Below are 22,898 nucleotides of genomic sequence, written 5' to 3'. Positions count from 1 at the left end.
GGTATAGATCCGCGCGTTAAGTTATTGAGAGATTTGCGTATGATCTCGTAGATCTTCACGTTACAATTTTGTCGTGAATACTTCGGTATTATCGTTGCTTTTCGGGTCTGACGTACTCCGCCCGTTGCTACCTCGTGTACATTAATAAGGGTCCATCTCCATATCGACTCAACAGTCACCTGTATTTTTGTCTTCGTGATCGCGTGTTTGTCGTTACTATTCCAATATACATTGCCTATACCTGTGGAATATTCGTGAGAGAATATGCGTTACATTTGCTCGCGTTTACTTCTTCGCGTATAATCGAGTCTATCTGTGGAGCATACTTGAGCGAATTTAGTATTACGAATCGAATTGTTGCACCCGGTGCTCCTGGCGTGTGGCGTTAGACTTTTCGCGTAAATTGTGATCTCAGCGTGAACTTTACGTTGACGTTTATTGCGTGTAATATTTTTGCGTTCCACTTATAATTGGAATACGTTAACTTGCGTGTAATCTTCTGGCGTTTAACTAGCGTTTCTCAGCATTTATTTCTTTTGCGTCGTGCGTATGTTCGGAGTACGACAGTCCGCGTGTAATATTTCCGCGTTATTTCATAGCGTTTAATGTGTGTTCGCGTTGAATATTATTATGGCGTTAACTTGCGTTTCACTTGCGTTTGCGTTACTCTCGCGTTCTGTGTTTAATTTATTGCGTTCAATGTGCGTCCGCGTGAAGTATTAGGGAATATTGCGTCCGCGTTCGTCGAGTTATTCTAGCATATCTTTTTGCGTTATGCGTTTTCTAAATATTGTATGGAATTATGAATTATAGAATATTCGAGTCGTCCTCGGATTGAGGCGTTAAACTTATTTCGTGCGGAACGGTTGTCTCGGTAAATACGCCGCAGGCTGATCACGTGAACACCACCCGTGTGGCACGCGCCCCTTTGCGCTCGAATATCGGCGCTCCGCATGGCAACGGTTTACGAATACATGATATATATATTTCAAACTACACGGAGAAAATTGCTACGGTTGTTACAACAACATTCTCTATGATTGAAAAAGAAATGTATGTGAATTCAAGTTAAATTGATATTACATTGAATGTAGCTGTTAAGATATGCTCATTTATACAGTTTTCATAACCGTAGTTCTTACGATACGTGACATTCGGTTACAATACCCTCGTATATGGTTGCCTCAACCAAAGAATTATTGCTATCTCTCTTATGTGGTCTGTAGCACAAATATTATGGTCGAGAGATCCATAAGATATAGCTGCACGGTACAGCACTGAATCACTGCATGATTGAGAGTTTAGTTCCATTGCGCGCGCAAAAGAATTTCTGCATAGAATAAAGTGGATTTGATAAGGATGTTTTAACTTTATAAATATACTTTTTTCATAAATATATTTATGAACACAAAATTTCGTAATGAGCCGACACTGGTTTCTGACATTCACCCGACATTAAGAAATATTACATCATATATCATCCAATTCAAAATTTTATTACTCTTTTTAAACTGAATTTGTTTCTTAAGATGATTTTTGAAAAATTATATATTTGCGCTGGTTATGACATATGTAGACTATATATAACACTCACATTAAATTAAGAAGTAGTCTACCACGTAAGGCAGTTGGCTCACGATCCAGAGGTCCCGAGTTCGAATCGAACCAAGGTAAGTTTTTTTCAAATACGAGAAAATATTTATAATCGTAGACTGCATCTTAAGAAACAAATTTAGTTAAAAAATAGTAATAAAATTTTGAAATAAATAATTTTTTTTGTCGGGTCAATATTTGTTTATTATGGTTGTAACATCCATATATTATGGTTGCAACATCCATATAGTAGCTACCCTCACTAAGGTTAGGGCAACCATATAGGTCACTTCCAGAGTACTATGGTTTCCATAACCCTTTTGTATGGATGGGCGAAAATTAACATTATTATTCTGTTGTAGCAACCGTAACTTTTTCTCCGTGTATGATTTCTCCTTCTGTTTTGCCTAACCAAAATCAAAGTTTTCCTGATTCCATAATACTGTCTGAACTACGAACCTCTACCGAATACAATTGAGCAGACGTCGCAGTCGGTAAGAGCGAATTAGGAGATTTTTGTGTTAATTTTAGAGTTAGAGTAAATAGGCGGTGCGGCCTTATCCGCACCTGGCGCCCAAACTTTTATGAGAGATTTTGAGTTCGGAATTTTTGAGAGTGCTCGAGCGACAGATAAAAATTTTGCCTCGCCCTGCAGCCGCGTATCAGCCGGTGACTGTAACGGGCGTCGCAGACGATAAATGTAATTGTGAACAGCATCAGCATGAAAAGGTAAAAAAATTACTGTTCTGCTATTCGGCTATTATTGTTGCCGAATAGCAGGAAAGTTGATTTTTTTACCTTTTCACGCTAGTGCTGTTCACAATTAATCACACCTATTGTCTTTTGTGCGATTCTTTTTGCGCGTTTCACCGCTTTCGTTCCAGACGAGTGTCAACAAAAATTTTTTCTCCGGCATGATTCTGAAGCCGATATGAATATTTCTGCCAAATTTCATCAAGTTGCGATAAGTTTCTCATTTGGGTCTATTTTTTGTATATAGGTACTGCTTTAAAAAAATTTACTTACACTAAACTGGTGAAAAAAATGTGACCTCAATTTAACTATAAGTCTGATCCCGACGTTGGAACAACCTAAATTTGGTTCCCCAAATTAGTGCAAAAAAAAGGTTGGCGTGACGTTGTGAAAACGTTGGACACCAACGTTAAATGTGTTTATCTCAACGTCGGACCTCAAAATGCCGCTTGGAAGCCCATTTATCACACTAGTATTAATATTATTAATATTCATTATATATCAAATTTTTTGTTATTTACCAGTTATTATATCATCAAGATTTTTGAACACTATAAGGATGTGTTATGTATATACGAGTATAAGCAAGAAGGAAGTGTCAGAGTCAGAGAATCCCCACTAGTCCGTTCGATCATCAATGTCAAGCAACGTTAGGCGCAGTTACTACTCGGATGGATGACCGGCTAAGAGAGCGAGTTTCCGGGTGGGCGCCCGCCCACACAGCACACTTTATCTGAGGGACTTCCTACGGACATCATTTTGGGATATCTCAATATCCGCAGGACATCCCAAAATGGTCTCAGATATCCGGTGGATATCCAGTGGATGCACAAGTGTCCGGCTATTTAGTACCTTGCAGACATCTTAGATGACGTCCACAGGATATCTGAGGCAGATCGAAAAATATCGCAAGATATTAATTATATAGCACTCGCGATATCGTATGGATATTTTATATACAATGAGCCAGAAATTATGGTTTAACCAGAAAGGGGATAATCGTACAATCGTGGACAGAAATATTGTTTCTCTTTTGTGATAAATTTCGGAATGTGCATTCGTCTTGTTTAATAAAAGAATTCTTCCATTGGAAAATAAATTGTAAAATTAAACAAACACATTCCAAAACGTATTACAAAAAAATCAATCTTTCTATCCACGATGTACATGAAAAAATAAGTATATTGTACATTGCATATTAAATCTTTATTTATTAAAAGAATATAGTTTTTAAACAAAGTACCTCTAATTTAAAAAAAATACAATCAGTAAAAATAAAAATACATATCACACGAGTCTGAAAAAGCTTTCGACCCGAGGTGCACACGATATTTTTCACAACACCTTTACGGAAATGTTCGACTTCCATGCCTGTAGAAAGGGGCGAGAGTGGCCAATTTCACGCCAGGGCTTACTTTCCTCCCTAGGGAAGAAAATTTATACTTTCCACCCGGTATAGCGGGCGGAAAGTAAGCCCTGGCGTGAAATTGGCCACTTTCGCCTCTTTCTACAGGGATGGAAGTCGAACATTTCCGTGGAGGTGTTGTGAAAAACATTTTGTACACCGTACAAAAATAGAGGTACATATATAAAGTACTTTTAAACTTTAACACTTTTTGTAAAAAAATAACAGCAATAAATGTAATGTTGCTAATTACCACAGGAAACAGACGGTCTCGGCTTTTTCACGAGTGACTAAGTCCTTTTTTTTACGTTACACAGATATGTCGAAACAAAGTATACTTTTACGTGGGGAAAATATTTAATTATGCAACAAGATGTGGTCTTGTTCAAGAAGAAAAAAAAGAACGTTAGAAAAGGCGCTATTAGAATTTTTATAAAGGAACACTTGGTTTTTCCCTCCTCTGCCCGAGACCGTATGTTTTCTATCGCGCTACAATTAAAAATGTACAATATTAATATACCGATTATAACAATAGCGGCATCGGGGGGAAGCCTAGTGGTTTCTTATTGTCGGCGCTTAATTGCGGCTTGAAACATATTTGTAGAATGATGAGCTCGCCCACGTGTACGCTCGCACATACATAATATTCGTCTTTTTTGTGCGCTTGATGTTACCGGAAGCAGCGACGGTAGAAATAAACGCGGCGAAAAGGGTTACAAAGTGAGCACACCTCTCTCTTTCTCCCGTTCATAAAAGGGAAATAATGATATAGAACGCACGGTCGGTCATTCGTTTCCACGAAAACAGTCAGTTTTCCCGCACTATTATGCGATAAACGTTGCGCTGACGCCGAGCACGATAATAAAAAATAAAAATAATAAAAATAAAAGGACATTGCGGTAACACATACATAGCATTGGATAACGCCCAGTTTAATGCTTGTTACTTCGAGTGTCATACGTGATAGAGAGAATTGCTATAGAATAATAGATTACTGCCTGTTTTATGTCACATACGATTTCCTTATAGAATATTGCAGTGTTCTCGAACTTTAAATCACATAGTGATTTGAGTACATATGAAGTACATATTTAAAACTAGCGAAAATAATCGTTTTCTTAAAAAGGATTGCACATAAGTAAACAAAAAAAATAGGAAAGTATGCATTTTTTACATGTCGTGTATCTAATGACGCTTATTTAGAACAAAAGGATAGGAAAATGTATTATAGTCACACGACTTGTTGGAAAGATTTAAAAATCTGAGTCCTCACTCGTAAGTTATCGTTTGCACAGAAAAATGTACTTACAAATTAAGCGTGATTTAAAATTTGAGAACACTGCAATCGTTCAAACATCTCGTGAATACATTTTCAATTGAATAATACATTAAGACAAACAATTTTTACAGTACGAACATGCAATTATCTTATAAGTTATGTCAAACAGTAATCTCGATATTTCAGATAGAAGATAATTAAAATAGACTTTATAAATTTCTTCTCTAGTCAAAGGTGGCAATGATATCTCTAGGAGTCTCGTGAGTCGAAAGGCTCAAAACAATGTGACACACTACTAGGCGGGCCGGTCGTCGCACGAGCCCGGTTTGCCGTACGGCGCGGCGCCTCTGCCCGTCGTCAGGATCTCACCGCTTACGACGGCACGGCGTCTAACGGTCGAACATGAGTTTCGCGAGTTCGATGTCGAGACTCGGAATCGTCTGTAGACGACTTACGAATCCCGGCGGAAATGTTTTATATTAAAAAACACAATAATACGATCAATCTAAAAAAAGATACGGAAAATCTTAATCCGTTATACGACCGAATTATAAGATCTACGTAATAGGTTTCTCTTAGTGTGTATGTTTCCCTTCCGTTGACCCACTCATGTACTCGGCGTGTTCAAATTAGTTTGACTACGTCCTTCAACTCGGAACGACGCTTCTTACATGTCTCCGTTCCGGTCATATTAATTTGGTGCTACATCGCACGATAAGGATGGACGGCGGCTCCTTCATATTGAAATTTTGACAAAGTGTTAACACTGCAAGGAAAATTTGTTATGCGGCTAATTTCTAGTATGAGATAGGTATTTAATTTCCCTTTCTACGCTTTCGTTCCTTGTGCGATAGATTATGTAACATGACTTTGTTGTTTTTAGTTAACTCTTGATAAGGACACAAAACGAGTGTCGAAACGTCGAGAATAATTTAATATTACGATATGGATTAATGTAATATTACGATTAAACGTCAGTTTGGTCAAAGAATTTCCTCTTATTTATAAATTTTGTTAGAATGCATCTCGCGTTTAGAAAAGTAAACAAATAAGCTGCTCCTCCAGACACAACGTTTTAAATGCTCCGATAATCTAAATGTGAGTAATTCTAAATGTAAGTATATCAGCTCGTTGTGCATTAGCTGAAAAACGTAAGACGTAAGAAAAATAGGCGTTCAACGGTCACTGTAAAATTGATTGCGTGTGACATACACTTAACTAAAGGTTCTTATTTCCTAATATGAAACTTTCCTTACGAGAATAATACCTATCCGAAATAATACTTAATATTTTGCTAACGCGATTATCTACATATAACACTAAAATTAAAGATTTTTGGTTTCTTTTTGCATTACGCTAAACCATATTTTAAAATGTAAAATTTAAATACTAAAACTTTCTCTAATTTTATTTGATCAGCTATATTATTTCGTTTTGGCGGCGTTTTCGTAGGAAAACTATTCCAATCCTTGGAAGAGTCAGATGTAACTTGTGAACTTTCGGGAGATGCATGTGTGCTTAATGCATCATTTAAATCAGATATCAGACTGTCCACAGTAATATTTTTGTAAGTTTTCATACATTCTCCCGTTCTAGGATCTACAATCACCAAATAAGGATATGCCATCACTTTGTAAAAATCTATATAACGTTTCGCGTCCGAAGTGTTAGACAAGACCTAAAATTAAAAGCAACAAATGTAACTCGATGAATCAGAACGTCAACTATAGAAAGTGACATGATATTCAGGTGACATGACATACTTGCCACAAGATAAAGTAATCCTTCACAATTTCTTGGATATGCTCGTTTGACCACACGCCTCTATTGAGAATCTGACAACAAAATTCCTGTGGATCCTGAACATTGACGAGCAGCCAACGATTTAAAGTTTTTGCGTGGTCCTGTGCTTCCATGAAGGAGCCTAAGAAGAGAATATCGCATGGTGGTCTAAATAGATCTTCCAGTCGCTTCGTTTTCTTTTGAGATATGTGATTTGTGCCAGTTACTCTGCGAGTCATCTCTTCCTCTTGTCGTCCTACATTAATTACCAGCATGTAATAATAATAATAATAACTTATTAACTTCAACTTACATGCCAAGAAGTAGATTTGAAGAAACTTGGTTTAAAAACTTAACATCCTTATACCATCCATGCAACCATCCCACTTAATACACCTATTCTTAATTGTCCAGTACCTATACATATTCTAATTGATATAAGTTCTAGGACAAAATGCGTACGGGTTTCTGCCGCAAAATCACGGAATCTGTCATACAGTCATACACGTTGTTCGACAATTGTGGCAATGAACATATCGGCTCCGGAGGCACTAGCGTCTCACGCGTGGGTAATATAGGAGCCCTCACGGGTGGCTCGGGATCCGCGTTCTCGGTCTCCGGCGGTCTGCCACCCTCGAACATCAGGCTAATTGCCATCTCCACGTTTCCATCGGCCAACGTCAGGTACTGCTGCGCCGTCGCCTCGCTCTTGCCTAAACCAGAGGACACAAACATGAAAAACGCTCGGGTACGTCGCAACAGCATAATGTGCCTAACATTTACACCCTCGGCATTGTCGCGATTCACACACGGACTCGAAGAAAAGCACTGTGGCACTCGTATTCGCGATGCTGTCTGAGTCGCGCTATTTAACCTGAACGATAATTCTCGCGCTGACGCACGGACGATGTAACACTTACCCGTCACCTCGATCACTTGGATGATTGGGCGGCGATACCGCGCAAGATGAATGCCGATCGTTGACTTTGAACACTGAAGGATAATAACTCGTGTCGCGATCACTCGTTGTTAACGTGCACATTGACAAGATGTCCGACCGCCGACGTCCGACTTCGTGCTTCGTGTTCGTAGCTTCGTGCGCTTCGTTCCCGATCGACTCTCATCGGGGCGACTTCGGCTCGCCTATGCGCGCGCATCAACACGCCGCCTTCGGACTTAGCCGATTCGGCGTCGTCGGTGAAAGCAACACGCCGCGAGCGGACTTTATCTTCTGATCCGTATTAATTTATATATTCTGAGTAGTATACGAGAATTTACGAAAAATAATGTACTACTGTGAGATATTACAAGTACATCCTGAGAATTTACAAAAAATAATGTATACATATATCCTAAAGGATATCCTTCAGAAGATCTCGTAAGATATCTTATGCAAAGCCAACGGATATGGCAGAATATTTAGATATCGTGAGATCATAATAGGATATCTCACGATATCCTATTGGAATATCCCGGGATCACCTGCTGTGATATCCGTGGGATCGTATTTGGAAATCTGGACCAATTTGGGATATCCTCAGGATACAGTATGCTGTGTGGGCGTGTACTCACACGGCGTATGTGTTTGCCTTTACTTTCAATGTAATGTTGCTGTAACAATTTTTTGCAATGTTTCTACACTGAGAGCCGAAAAACAGTAATAGTCTCTGAATTTTCGTTTATTCTTAACTTTTAATCTCAATACGCAGATGCTAATATCTAATGTAATATCTAAAGATTAAGATCGTAAGCAATACTGTCTAAAAGAAATAATAGAAAAAAAAATTACTGAGAAGTTCCATTATAATTGTAAGGTGTATAAGGATCAAGAAAATAGTCTTTACTCGTGGCTGGTAGGAAGCGAACTAAATTTTATTGTCAACGACCGTAGGCGGTCGTTCCGCTCTATGCTTCGTGTTGGTGCACACAGTGCCATCTATTTTACATCTCCCTTTTTAGGATTAGTTGTAAGCAAAAACATAAGAGAATTATACAATACAAAAATAATCATAAGAAACATAAAACTTGAATAGGGATTCCCCCGTAGCCATCGGCGGGAGAACAGGTGGATTGTGCAAAGGGAAGAATAAGGTGTTGGAAAAGGGTGTTGCGGGGGAAAGGGAAGGTGGAGGAAGAAAGGAAGGCGTAAAGGAAGCTGAAAGGAAGTGGAGTGAGTGGAGGCAAGGGTGAGAGTAAAGCGGAGAGCCAGGAATTGGTTAGAGAAGAGGAGGCCTGAGAAAGAGGTTAGGATGACGGTGGGATTTTGGAAGGAGGCTGTGGAGAGAAAAGCAAGGCTCAAGACGGGCAAAAACGGAGAAGAAAGGAAAGGAGAAGAAGGCGGGGATCCTCACATTGTCAGGCGTAGCGGCGTGGAGGCATCGGAGTGACAGAGGACGAGATCGAGCAAGACGGGTGGAGAGAGGAGGCGGGGGAGCCGGTGAGTCGACGGAGGTGGAACGAGAGGCAGTAAGGAGAAGGCTAGGAGAGAAAGGAGAAGAGAGGAAAGCGAGGGTGCTTACCTGCCGGGCGTGCCGGCGTGGAGGCGCCGGGGCGGCCGTGGGGGTGAGCAGACTCGAAGGGCCAGAAGGAAGCACGGGATCCGGCGAAACAGGCGAGTCGGTAAAGTGGAGAGGTGAGGTACCGATGGGGAGGTTTCGACTGGGGATCGAGGGGATCGAGCGAGTCGATAAGGAGGGGAGACAGGCGCTGCTGGATCGACAGGATGATCGAATCAGGACAACCAGATGACCGACTTCACGGCGCGGTGGCGTTGGAATGCTCCAGGACACCATCCTGTGAGAATCTCACCGGATCGGCCGGCTCGAAATTGGCATTGACCCGAGCGTCTGCCTCGACAAGGCCGCTGGTGGACGTGAAACCCGCGGAGGAGGGCTGTACCGAGAGAACCCAATCGCCGGAAGAATTACCGCTCGATCCTAAACTCGTGGAGCCAATCAGAGGTAACGCCGTGCCGGTGAGCTTCGTCACATCGGTCACGAGTATCACTAGTCTCGAAGCGGGCTACCAGGGAGACGGCGAGAACTCGAGACCGGCCAGCCGCGGCGCGGATCCACCATCCATGGCAGTGCCGCCGGTCAATCTTTCTGCGATCGAATCAGGACAGGAAACTTGAATATAAATCATTGACACCTCTATCTACAGGTTCAGTCTCTGAGGTGGTCTGCTTAATCTGCCTGATGCAGTTCATATAGTTTAGTTTCCTGATTCCACCTCTGTTCGGGAGACGCAGAGGCAAGGTAAAAAAAGGGATGAGTCGATTTAACTTAACGGCAATGTAACATATATTTTCTCCTTCAATGTACAGTCATTCTTGGATTGTCTTTAGCTTAGATTTTGCCGGCGCACAAGGGCGCCGGACTTCTAAAAAAATCTACAACAAGAGCCTTTGCTTGACTGCTTGTTTAGATGTTAGATCAGGGAGGCTTTCGTTGTTCTTAGAGTCTGCCTCTTTTCCCGGAGTTGTGGGGGCCCGATCGAGGGGTAACTCCGGGATCACAGGGAAGGGCAGGGCCGGCTTGCGGGTCTTCGGTTCGCTGCTCCTCTTCTTCTTCCTTTTTTCGGTCTGGGTGCCTACTGTTCTCCAGGCGTCCGGTGGTAAAGGCCTTCGTGCCCGAGGATCACCCGGCGCAAGGCTCAGCCCTGGTGGGCGGGTGAGTCTCCTGTGCGACTCGAGGAGGCTAATCCGCGTTAGGAGCCACCGCGGCTCTGGTGGAGGCGCTGGTACTTTGGCCTCAGGTCGTCGTGATGGGGAGGGCCTCCTGGCTCGCCTCCTTGGTCGTGGTCGTCGGCGTCCCCTGATGGAGTCTCGGGCAGAGTGGCCCTGCGCTGCCACCACCACGGATCGAACGTATCCTGTTCGGCGGGTGGGAGGGGCGGACGCTACCAGGCTCACAAGCAGGTGCTGGTGGTCCCCCGCACGTCGTTCCGAAGAACGGAAAGCGGATTCCGCTCGTTCCAGGTTGGAGCGGAATGTAGATCGCAGTTCTCGATCGCAGTCTCGACACCCGGTATATGTATCGCCCGGAGGAGTATCCATGCGAGAGAAGATCATGATTCCTTGCGGGCAGGCTTGCCCTTATGAACGGTTCCGTTTGCATTTTAAATGCGAGTAATGACAGCCGCCCCGCGGCGACAGGTGTTACTCGCGCTCGCGTCGTGGGGCGAGGAGGCGCTTTGGAGCGCAGAACGGGTTGCCGCTCTCGTAGGCGCGCCGTTCGGAGTACGGATCCGAACAACCTCAGAATCTGATCCTGTACTCTCTGACTCCATTCTAGCATCTTCAAACTCTTCTGCACTTGAGGTGCTTCTGCTAGCCTGAAGTTTAGCTTCGTTGTTTACATTTGGATTCGGTTCGACCTCATTATCTACTATTTTAATATAAATCTTTGGTTCTATCCTTTTCTCCTCTTTTTTAAAAACTTCCGTTTTAGAAGCGTTTATCGATACGGTCGGGGTTTTAACAAGCTTTATAAACCTTCTATTTCTAATTAGTATTGAGCCATTTTGAAGCTTGACTTTGTATGACCTATCTCTCATTTGACATACAACCGTAGCAGGATCCCAGTTAGACCTTGGACTACGTTGAATGTATACAAAAGAATTGTCTGGTATCTGTGGCAACTCTTTCGCATTTCTCGCATTATAATACTTTTGCTTGCCTTTTTGTAGTTTAGCTACAGTTTCTGCCATTAGTTTTGTCGCGACTTTAGGTTTTAACATTTTATTTGTATACGGTAATTTAGATCTAAGTTTTCTAGACATTAACGCTTCCGCAGGTGAGGCATTACCAAGTATTGGTGTGTTTCTATAATGTAACAATGCAAGATCTAGTTCCGACTTTCCTTCTAATGTTTTCTTAAACATACTTTTAACAGTTTGAATATTTCTTTCCGACATTCCATTGGACTGTGCATACGTTGGGGACGACGGTATGTGATCAAACTCATATTCTTTTGCAAATTGTTCAAATTTTTTTGAAGTAAATTGAGTTCCTCCATCAGATATCATCGTCCGGAGTATGCCGTGTCTCGCAAATATTGCTTTCATCTTTTTAATTACAGCATTGCCACTCATGTTATTTTTTAGTTCTGCGATTTCCGGATATTTAGAGAAATAATCTATTAACAATAAATATTTTTTACCATTTAGTTAAAAAATATCGCCGCCTATTTTATTCCACGGTAAATTTGGTATTTCGTGAGATTTTAACGGTTCTCTGTTTTGTGATTTCGCGTACTTTAGACATAATAGGGGTATTCAAATAAGTTAGAGTTTAACGGTTTGACAGGTTATGTCGGGTTAAAGTCGAGTAAAAAGTTAATTTTTAAACTTTTAACCCAAAGATTAATGTGATAGGTTAATGAGTCACTTATGTATTTTGCATAACCTTAAAGAGTAGCGCGCCTAAAGTTTAAAAATTAACTTTTTACCCGACTTTAACCCGACATAACCTGTCAAACCGTTAAACTCTAACTTATTTGAATACCCCTAATGAACATTCGGCGATTTTTTGTTCGATTTGATTTGTCATTCCAGGCCAAAATATTGATTCCTGGGCTATTAAGAGACATTTGTTTACACCTAAGTGGCTATAATGAACTCTGTTCACCATTTCGTTACGCATAGTTTTTGGAGTTACAACGCTTTGGTCCTTAAAAACTAAACCGTTCGCAATAGTTAATTCGCTTTTATATTGATTGTAACTTCTCACGCTGTTCGAAAATTTTTTCGTATTCTTAGGCCAACCCGCTAAGGTAAATTTTTTAAGCTCAGTCAATTCTTCATCTTTATTTGTCTCTTCTACTAACTTTTCTAATTTTTTAGGAGTCACATTTATTTGACTAGTTATTAGACAAACTTGAGCAAGAAGATAGTCTTTATTCGTGGCTGGTAGGAAGCGAACTGAACTTTATTGTCAACGACCGTAGGCGGTCGTTGCGCTCTCTGCTTCGTGTTGGTGCACACAGTGCCATCCATCTTACAATAATCATGTGCGATTCTGTAACCATTACTGTTGGCTCTCCATATTCGTTCTATCGCGCGAGTTTAGAGCAGTTCAGAGAGATATATGAGATTCATAATAGTTATTGTAGAATACATTGTTAGCTCAGCGTTAGCGTATTAGGCAGTTATGCCGAAATCTTAAGTTCGAATCCCGTCTCCCGTCAATGTGTTTTCAAAAATTGTAAAACAGTGCGTAATTTTAATTAATAAAATAGAATATATGCGAAACCACGAATACAAATTAAACTATAAAAATATTTAAAAAAAAGTTATTTAAAAATAAAAAAGAAAAAAATTCTTTTTTTTTTGTTAAAATATTGCACCGGAATCATTACTGGTCTTTATCGTAATGGTTACTGGAAGAATGTTTACTGTAGTAGTGCGTAATGGTTACTGTAAGAAAGATTAAGGGTGCGGTCACATGGACCGATATTTTCCGCGTAATGCGTATCGCGTAACCAATCAGAAGCGCGAATATGCGTAACCGAAAATGCAAAACGCTTCTAATTGGTTACGCGATTACGCGTTACGCGGAAAATACATGCCATGTGACTTCAGCCTAAAAGTTGAGAGTGAGCAAATATACAGGAATTATTACTGTTTTTCGGCTCTCAGTGTAAGGGCGGACATTTTACCGTTGCTGCAGAAACATTTCGCAATGTATTTACAATGTTGCAATCTTTTAAGCCGGGTACAGACTTGAGCACGAACGCGCATGAGGCAAGCCGAGGCCGCATGAGCATACAAGTGTGGACGTTGATCCGAGGCGCGGCAGATTGCCTCGGATTATTCGCCGCACGGCCTCGGACCGAGCCGAGCGCTGTCGGTCCGTCAAAGACAATTCGTGCTCAGTTTGGACGTGTTCAAGCACGCGTACGGAGGACAGCCGCGCACGACACGAAGTGAAGACCAGTTAATAAATTATCTACAGTAAGTGCAATAAATGTAGAAAATATTATATATATATAAATGCCACACGTATATTGTTTTAAATGAATGTGTTTTGTAGTAATGGAATGGGACCAAGAAATATGCATATAATTAATAAACGAATATAAAAATAAGGAAGTTTTATGGAATCCGCGGGATTCCGCATATAACAAAATAAAAAAAGAAGATGCTTGGAGAGAACTTTCTGAAAAAATAAACTGACACAAGCCACTGCAACATTTTCGTCTTCCATGTTCGTGCCGCTGACTCCGAACGACTGCCTCATTCGCGTTCGTGCTCAAGTCTGTATCCGCCTTTACAATGAAATATTTCTGCAATGTTCCTGCAATCTTTCTGTGCTATATGGGGTTAATAGAAAGCTCATTAATTAATTGTGATCCGTACTATAACGACAAGCTTTGCGCTATTTTTTCCATAAATGCTACTGTCATACCATGTACCGTAAGGTTTGCTCTGTTATTTGCGTGTATTTTACGTCGTTATGCCAGCAAACCTTGCTCTGCTTTTGCAGTAAATTTGCTGTTATGGTGTGCACGGCAAGGCTTGCCAGTGTTATTTGCGTAGAATGTGAGTCACGCTGTTACAACAAGCCTTACCAGCAAAAGCTAAGCTTTCTGCGGGCACACCTTGTTGCAATTTTACTGCGCGCTCGGGTTTGCGCCAAACTTTGCGCAAAGTTTGCATCATTTTACTTGCTGGGTTGTCTATTATTTTTTAGTAGCATATACTGCACGCGCAAAATATTAATCTATTATTAACTATGCGACATCGATTCTCACCTGTGAATATGATGGATGTGTTTGACAGCTCGCGTATGTGTCCGAACTATCGATGCTTCCTTGTTCGTTATACGTCTTTGTATAATTGTACCTTTGCTCATTGTACATTCTAGCAAAGCTTAACATTTCTGATGGCTGAATAGGAGATATCTTCGATTCCACAAGTGATGAACCTAAATGTTCTGCGCCGTTTTCACCTCCACCATTACCACTGTTGCTACTGAACCTAAGGGACCTCATTTCTTGACACACTGGGTTACGAAAGTCGCTGGTAGCAAGGGGCATTATGTTCTCTGCGTCCCTGAAGTCTTTGTATTCCTAAAAATATGAGATAGATGAAAAGTCTCGACTGCATGAGAGATGAAAATGTTTAGAATGGTACGCTTTAGCCTAAATTCTACGCAGCTTCTTAAGTACCGACTCCCTTGTCGAATCAAAGCTCTGTCTTTAAAATAATTTATGTCTCTGTAGATTTGTATAAGTTTCTTCGAAACTTTTTAAAGTCGGTTTTGTAAATCCCGTTTTTTAGACAATACAAATGTCTAATAAATACTAGAAAGACATCTAGAAAACGTAGATGTGTTAACTGTTTATTCATATCTTGGACTGTATTGTAATATTAATATTAATCCAAATTTAAAATTCTTTTTTTGTTTAAATTATAAAATCATAGTATGCACGTATATACATATAGAAGGAAACAACAAATCGCAGATTTACAATTACATTAGGAATTGAGAGCCGGTCTACCGAGAAATGTGCTTGTCTCGTCGAATATATTCATTTGCAAAGCTGTTCAATAGTAAAGAAGCCACAAAATGTTGTGCTCTCCCTCTCTCTCCCCCTCTCTCTCTCCCTCTCTCTCTCCCTTCATAGAAAAGTAATTTCTAGCGACATTACCACTACTAAAGGATTATCAGCTGTACTCGCCTGATTGCCTTCACATGCACGAGATGTGCGCCAAATCTGCGATGTGGTTATCCATATCTACTTAAAAACCATTTTGCTGCTATTAAGATTTCGTTCCTGAAGCGCTATTCTTTTGCCACAATCGACCGAATGCAGGAAATAGACACAATCTCTAAAGCCGCTTTCTGATGTTTATTGTATACTGCTACTCGTTCATTCTAAGCATGCTTCGAATTACTGATAATGGAATGTAAGTATGCAATGTGTATCCAATGGGGTTTATGATATGTATATTGAGTGTATGTGTCATATACAGGGTAGGATACCTAATTTGCACACCTCCAAAAACTTGTAAATTATAAGTCGTACGAGAAATTGTTATACATATACAAAAGTTGCATGACTTCGAGAGGGTCATTACATAGTGTATACATTTTTTTCTAAGTAAAAACGTTTAAAAAATTTAAAGGTTGACTTAATTTTTTAAAATGGAAACCCTTTTTTACTGTATTATCTTTTTTTACTAATTAATTTGAACAACTTTTGTCTGAAACATTTTTTTATTTGCCTAATATTTTTTGAAATATTCAAAGAAAACTTTGTAACTTTTTCAATGTTTAACCCCAACTTTTTTACTTGTGTATAACATAAAAGCTCCAAGGAAGTGTCTATACAATTATTTCAAAAAGTTAGGGTACTATTGCAACAGCATATTCTTGAGGCCAAATTAAGTCAAAAAGTCCGTTTCCACTTTTCCCTCCGACAAACAATTATCGAGGTTCAGACAAAAGTTCCCGGGAAAAAAAGATTATATATAATAATTATATGTATAATATATAATTTATATATAAAAGCAAAATTTCCATACTTAAGGGAAACCGAGGTGGAGTCGTCACCGGGGCGGAGTCGTCACTACAATTATCTCGAAATCTGTATGTTGTGTAAACTCGCCATTAATATTGTAAACGCTACTTATGATGATGATAAACGCTACCATGTGACCAACGGAGTTCAGTAAGATTATATGCCATGTTCTGATTTTTATTAAGGCAAACGTGTTTTCGGAGGTCAAAAGTGAAATTTTTTGCGCATTGAAAATTTTTAATATTTTAAATATTATTTTCTCTCCGAATCCCGAGATAAGTGATTCTGAAGAGTAATGCATGCTGACCACGAATCCAGTGAAGTTTTTTTATTTTGGTGATTTTTAATATTTCATGAGCGATCAAACTTAAAATCTGTGTTTGGGGCGAAGTCGTCACCAAGCCACCGAGGCAGATTCGTCACTGTGACGACTTTATCCCGGTGGTTTCACTCTATTTTTCGTTGCAAATGCGTCATTGTATTTCTCAATTGCAAGAAAATGGTACGCACGTACCATCGCAAAACGATTCCCGTCGACAAAAAGCAACTCAGGAAGGCAGTTCTTGCGATGAAAAAAGATAAAATTAAGACAAAAGTAGCCGCAAAACAATTTAGAGTCCCAAGAACTACGTTGAAGACTGGCTGAAGAAGAATAATGATGAAATAGCACACTTGGATGACGTGGCCGTACGATATATCATGAAGGCTTCGGGCGAAAATCAAAGTCAAAGAAGCAGCAGTGGTCGGATTCCGATGAGGACTTGGATAATATGTGCTGCGTGTGCTCAGAGGTGACAGAGAACAGAGCTGACGAGAAACAGTGCATTTCGTGCGAGCGTAGGGCACATAAGTATGTGCGCTTTTCTTGTAATTATTTTCCGCTATAGTGTTTTTAATTAATGTTCCCATTTTTTTATTAAAAAATAATTAATAAAATGTATCCTATCATTTTTCATAATTGAAATTATAAATTTTTATTTGAAATCCAGTCCGAGAATAGAGTGACGACTCCGCCCCGGAAATTTTAACATTTCAATGTTTGCACCTTTGTCGTTTTTACTCTATACCAGTTGAACAAAGCGACATAGACGAAAAATGCCCTGATCTGATAAATTTTGTAGCCAAGGGTTCACTCTTTACAACGGTATACCACATTTTACTAAAATTCGAGAAAAGTCCGTCCGCATTTAATCTCGGTCACTCCTCTAACGGCTCTGATTATTCGCTCGCCGCGACCATGCAAACCCGGATGCACCTATTTGTAATGCATCGTCGCATCGCATCGCGGGAGATGTCGGCCCTAAATTCTAAACGATTTTCGCTAAACTTGCAACCTGGGGCTTTAACGATTCTAGGTACCTGTTCACATGATTATTCGCTGTCTGTTGTGTTTACGTCTATTATTGTCTCGGTGTTTTTTCTTTGCGCGACCGTTTGGGTGGTTCACCCAGCGGTAACGAATGTGCCGATGTAATCACCACAAGAGGAAAGAGCTAACATCGCCATTTTTTAAGATATTTTAAATCCGGAAGCGGGTGCTGTTTTAGATTCGTTTGTACCCGTTTGTACCGTTGTTCATTTTGTTTGTACTCTTAAGGGAATAATTGTACCGGATTTTCAAAATAAGGGTAAGATTCAACATCGCTATTTTTATAGATATTTTTTGTTTTTACGGGGTACGAATGGGTACAAATGATGCTTAATCAGATGGCATTTAGAAAACATTAATATCTTAAAGTAGGGTGCTACAATTTTTTCAACCCTTTATTATTTTCAACCCTTTGAGGTACAAACAAAAGAAAGGTGGTACAAATAAGTACAAACCGAGCTAATTTTAAGGCGTATTTGAAAAAATTTTTTTCTTAAAGTCGAGTGCCAGGTTTACATAGGTAAATAGCAGCCAAAAGTTTATTTCTTACTTTGGTAAAACTCCACAATTAGGGCTTATACGAGAAATTAATTGGAAGGAGGTAAAATTTATGTATTCTTGCCCCCTGAATCCCAAACTGTTGATAAAATTTGGGGGTTGCTTGTATTTTCTAAGATATCGTCATGAAAATGAGAAAAAATGCGGTAAATATTTAGTATTAAGGAGCCACCCCCAATTTCTATAATTTTGAAATATGTTGTCAACGATATGACCCTGATTGTGAGTAATTTTTCCTTATAACTTAATCGGCGGTCATTGCTTATTTAAAAGTTATGAACAAAAATAGTTTGAGAAATATAGCAGTTTCTGTCAGTGCTAAGGGAAGTAATTTACTAATATGTATGTATAGATAGTACATATGTAGGCGAGGGTCGGTGGGGGTGGACCTCGTTTCGCCTGGAAAGTTAAAAATTCGTACAATTATATACCTCGTTTTGTCCTATAAGCAGAGATGGGGTGGGATGGGGTAGACCTCGCTTTGCGTTAAAAGTATAATGCTGTCCAGAAAATAATTTACGCGAAGCGAGGTTTACCTCACCCCACCCCACCTCTGCTTATAGGGCAAGTCGAGGTCTATCATTATACGTTTCCGGTTTTCAACTTTCTACGCAAACCGAGGTCTACCCCCACCCACCCCTGCCAGCGGGAGAGGGGCGATAGCTTACATGTGTACTGTATATACCTTAGAACATATACATATATATAACATTAACATAATTATTTTTTTAACTACGTTTAACAATTAATAATTTTTAAAATAAATAATTTACCTGAAATTAATTATTCACTATTAAAAAAATTAATAATTATTTTCCACTAATTATTAATTTTCAAATTAGTAATATATATTTTTGACAAACTATTAAAACTATTAATCAAGAGACGCGGTAGCGTCTCACGCCAAATACATAATTTTTTAACAAGATATTTTTTAATAAGATACAAGAGAGATACATCCTTTCGTAAGCGATTAACAAGATCAGGAGCGATACATTCTCCTTTCATAAGCGAGACGCTATAGCGTATCTTTTACAGGAAGGTAAACGCTTCTCTAGAAATAAACCACTGAATTTTTTTTAACAATAAGTCAATATTATCGAAAGATTTAAATATCGGAGAAAAAAATAGATTTTTCTGATTATAATGATCGATACATTGATGCACAGATATGCGCTTGACGCATAGACCCAGATAGCCAAATACTGTGAGTTTGCTGCCATGTTGCCAACAAATTAATGCAACTAATTTTGACAAACTCAAGACAAGGTGAGACAGCATTATGCTTGTCGGGTTGAACTCATATGAATCATATTTCTATTAACAGCAAATTGATTGCAACGTGACAGCATCAATTTGTGAGGGATTTGTGATAGCACGACATGTTGCAGACAACACAACGTACCAATATTGCTGACCGTTTGCTTTTGAAATTGCGTCAACTGATTGCATGTATAAGCAGTCATGTAGCTGTACTTGTAACGTGTTCTATTTCGATGTCAGCAAATTTACAGCAAATATATGAAAACACATGCAATGCATTAGTTTGCTCAATATGCTCTATCACGCTTGGCTATCTGGGGATATGCATATATGCTTCCCCAGATAGCAACGTGTCTGCATTGTTGCTGGCATGTTGCCGACAACATAGTATGTGTTGCTATCAGAATTGTGGCAACTGAGTCCGCATTTGTCGGCAAGTTGATGCCTTCACACGATATAACAATTTTGTATAGCAACTTGCCAGCAACTTGTTGGCAACTTACGCTGCGGTCTAAAATCGTCTGATTCAAAATTTGAGCTGTTGCTGTCATGTTGCTGTAATAATTCATAGGATCACACAATGCTGTCATATTGCTAGCAACGCAAAATAAATTTGATGCTGCTTTCTTGCCGACAAATTGCTGGCAATACATATATCCAATGTTGCCTGCGTGTTGCTTTAAATATTAAATTACTCGAAATCAATTGAAGCAAATGAACGGCAAGTTTCCAGCATTATAAGCAATCACAGGTTTGCGCGATTTTGCTCAGACACGCTTTCCTATCTGGGTCTATCTTTCTGCCCAATTTATATCATTCAGATACGTCGTCGTCGTCGTAGTCGTCGTCGTCTTCTTCTTCGCGAAATCTTAAAAAGAGTTGTCGGTTTGGCCTACCGTGCCGCTAGATGACACTCGTCACGAGTAAGTAATAGAGCTCTCTAGATTACAAGAGTAGCGCACAACCCCTCCACAAACCGGACCTAAGGCCGGTCTGTGACTCGTTCTTATATATTCTGACCCTGTTACTCTTAAATGATAGGTCAAAAATGGCGGGTCGGCAAGATAAAAGGTTTGCGCTACTCTTATAATCCAAAGCTCTAGTAAGTGAGAGCCGTGTTAGGTGGCAAAGTTTACTGGATTCAAATTTTCTATTATGAGTTATCATCAGATTTGTATGTACGTGGAGTGGCATGACTCGTATTTTGATACAATTCCGGGATTGAACAGCAACCCCTATGTGGCCTATATAGGGTTCAAAGGGGTAAAAACAGTTCTAATGAAACAGTTCTAATGAAAGAAGAGGAAAGAGTGGTGGGCGGTGGTTGGTGTCTGAGAACGGATTGTAGTTCTCGCGAGAATGGTTCCACAGGGATTAACACAAACCCCTTCCCCTTACTCCTTACCCCTTATCCCTTACTTCTTACCCCTTACCCCATTTTTTAAAGAAAGGTGTTATATACCGGTGTCAGTAGCGCGCGTTTTACCATTTAGAATAGCGCGCGTCGTCTAAGGGATTCGCGTCCGCGAGGCTAGCGACACAATTAAATCCGCGGATCGCCGGTAGGGGAACCGAGCATGTGTGCGGAGCACGCGGGGATCGGAGTCTAACTCCAACCGGCGATATCGCGAGTCACGGAGACTGTTCCACTTATATCTCATAGATATATTATATCTATCAAACCCAGAGTTGTAATAAAGGAAGATACACAACAGTTGGCGACGAGGATGGGATCTTAATAAATCACTGGGCAAGGAGTGATAATTAAGATACGCGCGGAGTGCTGGAGAAGCCACGTGGACATTGAGTGCGTGGCGCGGAGCGCTCTAGAAGGACGGCTACGTATCTGACAAGGATGCCGACGAAAGAACGTATGAATCTGAGCGCGGAAATCTCCGGATTAATTACTTCCGGACAGCTGACCCGGCAGACAACGAAACAATCTTCCGAACGTAATACTATTTGCGTGGATTTTTTTGTTCCGAAGCAGCAAACTTTTCAAAGATGGCTACAGCGATTGGAAGGAGCGTTTAGAGTGTTTCGAATACAAGAGGGACAAGAGAAGGTCGCGTATCTATTGCATCTTCTTGGCGTAGAAGCATTTGGAATCCTGTGCGATCGACTAGCTCCCGAAGATCCATATCAAATTCCTTACGATACCTTGTTAAACAAGTTGAAGGAATATTACGCCCCGGAGCCGTTAAAGATAGCGGAAATATTCGTTTTTCGAAAACGGTTACAATTGCCAGAAGAAAGCGCCCAAGAATACATGACAGCCTTACAAAAGCTGTCGTTACACTGTAAGTTCGGGGAATATCTAAAAGCTGAACTCAGGAACCAGTTTGTATATGGGCTGCGAAATCAACGGATCTAAGGGCGGTTAGTGGAGACAGCGAACTTGACGATGGAATCAGCCTTGAAGACGGCCGGCGGGATGGAGCTGGCGGAGAAGGGTGTAAGTGAGCTGAAAGCGGAGACAGCAGCTGCCGTAGATTTCGTTGGAGCGAGCGCCAGAGGGACGAAGAAGAAGAAGGACGGAGGATGCCAAACACAAGGGACAACAGAAGAATTCCAAAAATGGAAAAAACATGAATTATAAGTCAAAGTCACAACCGTCACATAATTCGAAATCTAATTGGGATCTGACATTCGTCGCCATGACATCTGGTGGTCGAAAGTGAAAGCCCTGGACTCTTACAGATCTAGTGGCATTGTACAGGCTTGACGTGCGGTCGTACTGGCTTTGCGTTACTGGCTTTGTATTTTTATTAATATGGAATTTTGTCCGCGTTGTAAATCTACGAGCAGAATTAAGTGTTCAGTTCGCGGTTGTAAAAGTAAGGTTGATCGTAATTTAAATGTTCGATTTCATCTCTCGAAAATGTAATTTGGCAGTTGGATTTTTGATATTTTTTATTTTATTTCACATAATGAGTAATAGCAAGTAGTTTATTAAAATGTTAAACACATATATCATTTTATATCAACTTTTAAAATAAACTTTATCACATTAACATGTTAACATTAATATAAATATATACTCATTCTTTTAACTTTTTCTATATCTTTTATAATCCTATATCTAATAAACATTTAAATAAACATGACATTTTAATAAACTACTTGCTATTACTCATTATGTGAAATAAAATAAAAAATATCAAAAATCTAACTGCCAAATTAAATTTTCGAGAGATGAAATCGAACATTTAAATTACGATCAACCTTACTTTTACAACCGCGAACTGAACACTTAATTCTGCTCGTAGATTTACAACGCGGAGAAAATTCCACATTAATAAAAATACAAAGCCAGTAACGCAAAGCCAGTACGACCGCACGTCAAGCCTGTACAATGCCACGAGATCT

General features: G+C 40.0%; 2 protein-coding genes and 1 pseudogene across 3 annotated transcripts in view; 1 reads left to right on the top strand and 2 right to left on the bottom strand.

Moving 5' to 3' along the window:
* Positions 1-14,975, bottom strand: part of LOC139783346 (uncharacterized) — an 81,323-nt gene extending 66,348 nt beyond the window's left edge. Inside the window, exon 1 of one of the 2 annotated variants that reach the window (XM_071722504.1) lies at positions 14,567-14,975. In XM_071722504.1, the coding sequence (XP_071578605.1) occupies positions 14,567-14,851 (285 nt within the window). In that variant the 5' untranslated portion in view covers positions 14,852-14,975. The remainder of the gene's footprint in view (positions 1-14,566) is intronic. The other variant, XM_071722505.1, reaches the window with a different exon arrangement.
* LOC139783349 (UBX domain-containing protein 7-like) lies at positions 4,668-7,912 on the bottom strand (annotated as a pseudogene).
* Positions 14,976-21,384: 6,409 nt separating the features above from the next.
* LOC139783347 (uncharacterized) lies at positions 21,385-21,903 on the top strand. Its single transcript, XM_071722506.1, has one exon. The coding sequence runs from the start codon at positions 21,385-21,387 to the stop codon at positions 21,901-21,903; it is 519 nt and encodes a 172-aa protein (XP_071578607.1).
* Positions 21,904-22,898: the final 995 nt, after the last annotated feature.

This window comes from Temnothorax nylanderi, unplaced genomic scaffold (genome assembly GCF_030848795.1).
Source record: "Temnothorax nylanderi isolate EJ_2023f unplaced genomic scaffold, tnyl_v1.0 TNYL_tig0491_pilon, whole genome shotgun sequence".
NCBI lineage: Eukaryota > Metazoa > Arthropoda > Insecta > Hymenoptera > Formicidae > Temnothorax > Temnothorax nylanderi.
The sequence above is the reverse complement of the archived record's forward strand: the minus strand, read 5'-3'. Positions and strand labels throughout refer to the sequence as shown.

Bases quoted from the DNA above. Each gene is read 5' to 3' on its own strand.
- LOC139783347 (XM_071722506.1), top strand. From the start codon at position 21,385: ATGCCGACGAAAGAACGTATGAATCTGAGCGCGGAAATCTCCGGATTA.